A 7,303-nucleotide genomic window follows, 5' to 3' on the forward strand; every position below is an offset into this window, starting at 1 on the left:
TCCCCCAGGAGCCCAGGAGGGGCCATGACTCGGTGCGGGGAAGCTGCGATGTGACAGAGTCCCCCAGAAGGGAAGGAGGAAGGCTGCTTGACAGGGTGAGGCCCTGCCCAGCTGTGCCAGGAGGGGAAACGTCCCAAACAAACGGTGAGCAGTTGAGTAAAGAATGATCCCGCAAGGCTACCCCTGACGCACAAGCCCTCTTTCTGCTGAATTCTGGAGAGGGGTGGCAAGGGCAGGGGCGGTGGCCCTGCGAGTCGGGCCCGGAGCCAAAGCAGGGTGGGCTGGGAACGCCACTAGCCGGGCGACCGCGGGCTGGAGGCGCCGGCAGGCGCTAGGGCGCGCCAGGAAGACGCCGGCGGCCCGGGCAAAGTGCTTGGGAGAGGCAGTCACGGCTCCCGGCGGCCGGGTAAGGGGAGCGGGAGTCCGAGCCCGCGCGCCTCACCCCGGAGCTTTCGTGGGCCCGGAGGGAAGCCGCCCCAGCCAGGGCGCTCGCCCTCTCCTCTAGCACGTCCCGTCCTCCGCCCGCTCCGGGCCCCACCCAGCCCACCCTGGGGCCGAGACCGGCCGGGTCCGGGTATCTGGTCCCTCCTGCCCCCGCCCGTCCCCGCGAGGCCAGGGGTGCGCGGCGCGGGGCGAGAGTGCCGAGTGCGCGGCACCAGCAGCCGAGCGAGATTCCCGCCCCCTTCAAGGGCACGCGGGCTGACCCCCGCGGCGCCGCGCCCCCTCCCCGCTTCGGGCGCCCGGCGCAGGCCCCCGGCGGTCCTCCGCCCGCGCCGCGGCCAGGGTGGCCCCTATCGTACCCGCCCTTGGCGGCCCGCGCGCCGCTCCCCGCCGCTCGCCCAGCCCCGCGCCCTTGGCCGCGCGGCGCCAGCAAGGCGGGAACGCAGCCCGGCGCCCCTTCCCGCGCGCCGCCAGCGCCGCCCGCGAGGTCCGGCCCCGGGGCCCCGCCGGTCGCCTCGTCCCCCGCCGCCCGCCCCGGGCGCAGCCGGCGCCCCGCTCACCTGACATCTCGTCCTCGTTCTCCATCTCGTCCGCGAACAGCCGCGGCAGCTCCTCCTCGGTGCCCAGCGGGCCCCGCATGCCCGGCGCGGGGGGGAGGGGAGGTGGGCGCCCCCCCTCCCGCCGGGCGCGGTGCCAGCCTTAACCCGTGCGCTGCCGGACGGGCGCGCGCGGCGGGCGAGGCGGCCTCGGCGAGAAGATGGCGGCCGCCTGCCCCCCCCACCCCCCCAAACCTCCACTCCCCCGTCTCGACCCCCTTCCTCTCGGCCGCCTTCGCCCCGCTCCCCGCAAAGCCCGGGTTGCTCCGCCCACCGCGCCCCGCAGCCTGAGTCCCGCAGCCGGCCGAGGTGGTGGCGGCAGCGCCGGCGGCAGGCAGCAAGAAGGGGGGGGGGGCGGGGGGGGCGGCAGACATGCCCGGATTGTGACGTCCAGTCTGGTTGCTGTGGCAACCCCATCCCATCGTTCCGGCAGCGCGACTAGTTAACAGCAGAGAACAAGTTGGGGGGACTAGTCCTGAGACTCTGGGTGCGGGGTGGGGACAGGGCGCTCCGGCAGGGGGAGCCGTCGAGGCGACCACGCGCCCGGGGACCCGACGGCCGAGCTGGGAGCTGGGACTCGGGTGGGCCGGGCCCGGTGGGAGGCGGGGAAACGCCGGCACGCGTACCCCGGCAGGGCCCAATGCCGCTGCCGCCCCCGCCCGGGAAGGGTCCCCAAGGGCGCGGAGGCGGGGTCCCCGGGGCAGCGGGCAGCGAGCTCCAGTACTCCGCTCACACGCGCCGAGACCCTGGTCGCCCCGCACCGGCCGCAACACGCTTCTAATCCCCTTTCCAAAGAGGATTCGAAGAAAAATGTGTTCCGCACTTGGGGAAGGGCCGCTCTGGAGACAGTGGGTCTGATTCCTCCAGAAAAATCTGTACAGGCTGGCTCCTCCCTCACCCCATCGCGCCCCGCTCCCACCGCACACGTGCCCACTTCCAAAACGCGCTTCCAGGCGGGGTCCGCTTTAAACACATCCGGACCCCCGGGGGTGATGCGGGCTCTGCGTTCTTTGTGCCCAAAACTCCGCGCGGAGCGGGAAGGAACCGCGCCGCCAGCCCTCGGTTGTTAAAGGTGAAGATGGAGGCCGAAGCCCACGGGAGCAAGACTAGAATTTTAAACACGCGCCACCAGCATCGGCTGCAGCAAGTCTTAAAGCTACTCTACGAACGCAAAAGTTTCAGGGGCGGGCTTTCTACCCATAGAAGAGCCAGGAAAGGGCGGGCGCTCTCACCTCACTGCCTGGGGCCAGACACGTTTGGGGGAAGCCACTGGAGACCCAGTCATGCCAAGGACCCTCAAGATCTACCTGACTTGGGAAGCCCAAAGCAGCCGGGAGGAGGTTTCCTCTCTGGCACCCACCCCTCTGGTATTGGCTGAGCACCCGCTCCATCCAGGTGGGCATTCACCTGTTTCACCAGTACCCGAGCCACTGGCATCACCAGGAGGGCTCTTCCTTCCTGGGGACTTTGAGGAACCAGGAGAGTTGTGGGTGCTTGGCAAGGGCCCCTAGTGCAAGACCTCTTGGGGAGGTGGCCACAACCCACTCCACAGTAAGTCCAAGCTGTGACCTGAAGGTGATGGATGGCATGGGGCGGGGGAAGTTGGGAAAATATGCAGCACGTTTTTCCTCCCCTTCCGACCTAGTGAATTACCAGCAAGCCCCAAACCACAGCTCCTCTGCAGTCACGTTCGGGAGAGAACAGTCCAGCCTCCCAGAAAAAGCGCAGGGCACTGGGAATCCCATCTCCTGGATCCCTTTTAAACCACATTAGGAGAGATGTTGAATCTGCCCCGAGCAGGTGGCCTGCAAGGGCCAAGGGAAGGGCAACAGGGAAGCGGACTAAGAAAGCAAGGGATCCTCCTGGCCTGAAGCTGTATTTCACCTCCTGGGCATGTAGCTGAGGGAACCTCAACCACTGAGGCTTTAGCAGGCCTGCATTTTGCCTGGCAAGGCTGCCTTCCTCTTTCCAGACCTCCTGTCTTCCCGAATGTTAACCAGGAAAAGACCCTAAGCGCCACCAAACTGCCCACCCCAGTCCCCAGCCCTGCCCCCAACCCCTCCCACATGGTGGAATGAGTTCAGGACACTTCCACAGGTCCCCTGTCCCACTTCAGAGAAACTGTGACCTACAGCATTTCCCATCACCAGAGAGCCCACCACACACGCACCATTAACCTTGGCTCCAGTTCCCAAGGTGAGGTTAAGTCAGACATCATTCAATGAAGAACAGTTCCAACTGCTTAATTTGGCAAATTAGAGTCGAGATGTTCATCACTCATAATCCTCTCCCCGTCCTTGTTCTTGCGATGGCTGCAGCTAGGTAACAATACTTAATGACCAAAACCAAAGCAAAGCAGAAACTGCAAGGGCAGAAACAAATGGATTTCTGCCTAGCAATCTCTAGTCGTATTTAAAGGAGAGCGTTGATTACTGTTAAACTATTAAATATACATTTTAATAACAATGGACCAAAAATGACTGCTGTTAAAAACAAGCCCCAGGGCTTCCCTGGTGGCGCAGTGGTTGGGAGTCCGCCTGCCGATGCAGGGGACACGGGTTCGTGCCCCGGTCGGGGAGGATCCCACATGCCGCGGACCGGCTGGGCCTGTGAGCCATGGCCGCTGAGCCTGCGCGTCCGGAGCCTGCGCTCTGCAATGGGAGCGGCCACAACAGTGAGAGGCCCACGTACCGCAAAAGAAAAAAAAATAATCTGCCTGCCAATGCTGGGGACACAGGTTCAAGCCCCAGTCCGGGAAGATCCCACATGCTGTGGAGCAACTAAGCCCGTACGCCACAACGACTGAGCCTGCGCTCTAGAGCCCGCGAGCCACAACTACTGAGCCCGCGTGCCACAACTACTGAAGCCCGCATGCCACAACTACTGAAGCCCGCGCGCCTAGAGGCCGTGCTCTGCAACAATAGAAGCCACCGCAATGAGAAGCCCCCGCACCGCAACGAAGAGTAGCTCCCGTTCGACGCCACTAGAGAAAGCCCGCACGCAGTGACAAAGACCCAACACGGCCAAAAATAAATAAATAAAATCAAAATATTTTAGAACAGACCTATAGATTGTCAAACTTAGGGAAGTCAGTCAGCCAAATTTCATATATCGCTTATATGTGGAATCTAAAAAAATGGTACAAATGAACTTTACAAAACAGAAATAAAGTCACAGATGTAGAACACAAACTTATGGTTACCAAGAGGGAAGGGGAGGAGATAAATTGGGAGACCGGGATTGACACACCACTACATATAAAATAGATAATAAGAACTTACTGTATAGAACAGGGAACTCTACTCAATACTCTGTAATGACCTATACGGGAAAAGAATCTAAAAAAGTGGATATACGATAGGTATAACTAAATCACTTTGCTGTACAGCAGAAACTAACACATTGTAAATAAACTATACTCCAATAAAAATTCGTTTAAAAAATCAAAACTATTTTTAAAAATATATTGGCTCTGTCCAAGGTTACCAAGCAGAGGCCTGTCCCCTTGGTACTGCCAGATCTGTAGTTGTCTCTTGTCAGGGACCCACTTCCGAGGGATGTGCCCCCCTCACAGGAAGGGGGGCCCGCACAGGGCCCTGCTTACAGCCTTGTGAAGTTTGGGGGTAAGTCAGCAGAAGGGCCAGGCAGCAAGAGGAAGGAGAGCAAGCTTCCAAGCTCCCCTGAGCGTGTCAGTGATGGACCAGGGGACCATTATCACCATACTGGGGTCCTGCTCACCTTCCAAGAAACCAAGAGACCCCTAAAAAGGCTGAGGCCTAAATACCCCAAAACAGTCTGTAATTTTGACCAATTGTCTTAAAATATATTTGATGTGATCCAACTCTCCCACTTTCCCCCATCTGTGACACCAACGTTTCCGAACACCTCTGTGCTAGGCACCACTTACCAGCCAGCACTGGTCTATTTCACCACGTGGCTCGTCCCAAAATGCCAGGAGGATGACACTACTCAGAAAAGCACACCTTCACCACGGAAAAAGCCACAGAAAGGGGTAGCGGGGGCTTTTGAAAGGAAAGCAACAAAATTAAACCTCAGATGAGAGATAGTGTTCACCCAGCTAAGGGTGAAGCCGTGCTGGATTTGAAGTCAGCTGAGAGCAAGGCTGCACCAAGTTCCTATTTCACTACCTTTATGCACTTAAATCTCAGCTTGAAACGCTCCAAGACCCAGTCTCTTCCTGTGCCTTGATCAGGCAGGTGAAATGGGTCTGAACTGCGGCTCGGCACAGCTGGGGTAATGGGTGCCGTGTGATTCAAGTTCACGTCACGTATCCATCAGAAAGTCATGTGTTTGCCAAGTTATTCTCCGGCTCTGGGTCTGAAGAAATTCTACATGGAGAGTTCGGTTATAAGTCAACTCCAGAACCTGAGGCACCACGGCATAACTAGGGTGAAGAAAGTGGGAATAAAAGACACATGTTCTTCTCAAACTTAATGAAGTCCAAGGTCATTGTTGGTACAGCAATTCATCAGTGAGGACAAACAACCAATTTATTGTCGCTAAACAGATTAACATGCCAATCCTTTAAAAAAAAAAAAAAGCCTTGTACAATAATAGTAGCCATGCGTTAGCCACTTTAATATAAAATGTGATCAAAAGTCAAAATACAAGAGTTCAAAAGGCATAGAAAAACCAAAAAGTTTCAATTTTATTACAAGTTTTAGATTCTAGGAATAGTTTTTAAAAAAAAAACTTATATGCTAATTTCAGCCCAGGGCTAATTTTTTTACAACCAAACTAAGAATTACTACAAGGGAACATCAATGCAACAAACAAGTAAAATTTGCAAACCCAAGTCACAAACTTGCTAACAAAGTTAATAATCATGGTAATGGACAGCACCAAAGAGCAACTGATGCCTCAGTTAAATTTGAAAGAAACAATGCCTTCTCTAGGGCAGAGAAACATGCAAACAATTCTGCTTCAAGAAATTTGCATAGAAATAGAAAATGCTAGAGCCTTTACCACAAATGAAATTACAAAGCCTCAACATGTTAAATTCAACCCAAGGAGCACCAAATGTTAAATTGGAGCCAAGGTATGACTCAAAACATTTAATTTCCAGCTATGCAACTAGCAAGATCACAAGAATTTCAGGTGTGGAAAGGCACCCTAGGCAAGCTCTTGAAAGACATTAATCTGATACAACGTAACCTTAAAACAATGCAGACATTCCTGTAAAATTTAAATTTTAGAGGGCACCATAAGGCATCAGGATCTCTTCTCAAAGTCACTCTTGATATTGTCAGCAACAATCACATCTTTATGATCTCATTGACCTTTCACAGATCTCTAGCCTGTACACGTACAGCAGAACCCCCAATATCGTGGGAAGCCCTTTCAGTTTGGCCCTGCTTAACGTGTTTGTAGAATGACTTTTAAGCCCAGCCTTGGCCTAAATGGTGTGAAAGGGACTACTCCCTGGGCATCTCAAGACTTCTCTTCAGCCTGAGCCGTCTCCCAGGCCCCTCTCTTCCACACCTGCCCCCGGGGTAAGACTCCAGAACTCTGGGATTCTGAGCCTGACCCCAGGCAACCTCACCAACACCCACCTTTGGAAGCTCCACTATTCCTCATCTCCAGCTCCCCCTGGTGGGGTTCAAAGTGACAGTTTGGTGCAAGGACTTGTAGAAACAATGCTTATTTACCAATTCGTATTTTGTAGACCTTTCCTTAATTGAACACCTGTGACTTTTACAGTCGCTCTCCAGACCCTTTCCAGAGGTGTAGTAGAATATGCGAAGCAAAAGGACGTTTTATTTCTACAGGAAGAAAAACGATTAACATACATAGTAATAACTGTCCATCAAGAGTAATTTGTAATCAGAAAATGAAGACAAATGCCCCAGAAGCCTGCATTTTACCGACACTGCCACTTTCCCAAAAAAAGAACCTCAGAAACAAGTCACTGGATCTGCTTTCAGTGAATCAGGAGTTCCCACATTTGTATTCCTCAGTCTTTGAGAAAAGTACCAGATGAAACTGACCCACCCCTTTTTGTGTAAAATAGTAACTAACTGAACTCACATCTCCACGCCCTCATCCACCTGTTCAATGACAAACAGTAGTCAGTTCCCTTGAAGGAGACTTACACATTTTGGTATTTCTACCAAAAGAATTGAAATTTTCAAGCAGAAAAAAAGTTTAATTACAAGTAAGTGAGTGGCAGCCCAAGTGAAGCCCTTTTACTATGATTTCCAATTTTCTGTTCAATCCACACTGCAGAGATACAAGGAAAGCCACCA

General features: G+C 54.6%; 1 protein-coding gene across 1 annotated transcript in view; it reads right to left on the bottom strand.

Moving 5' to 3' along the window:
• Positions 1–1,861, bottom strand: part of CHD5 (chromodomain helicase DNA binding protein 5) — a 63,796-nt gene extending 61,935 nt beyond the window's left edge. The window contains 1 exon segment of the mRNA XM_079946174.1: positions 1,002–1,861. Coding sequence (XP_079802300.1) covers positions 1,002–1,080 — 79 coding nt within the window. The 5' untranslated portion in view covers positions 1,081–1,861.
• Between the last annotated feature and the right edge of the window lie 5,442 nt (positions 1,862–7,303).

This window comes from Stenella coeruleoalba, assembly GCF_951394435.1.
Source record: "Stenella coeruleoalba genome assembly, chromosome: 1".
Classification (NCBI taxonomy): domain Eukaryota; kingdom Metazoa; phylum Chordata; class Mammalia; order Artiodactyla; family Delphinidae; genus Stenella; species Stenella coeruleoalba.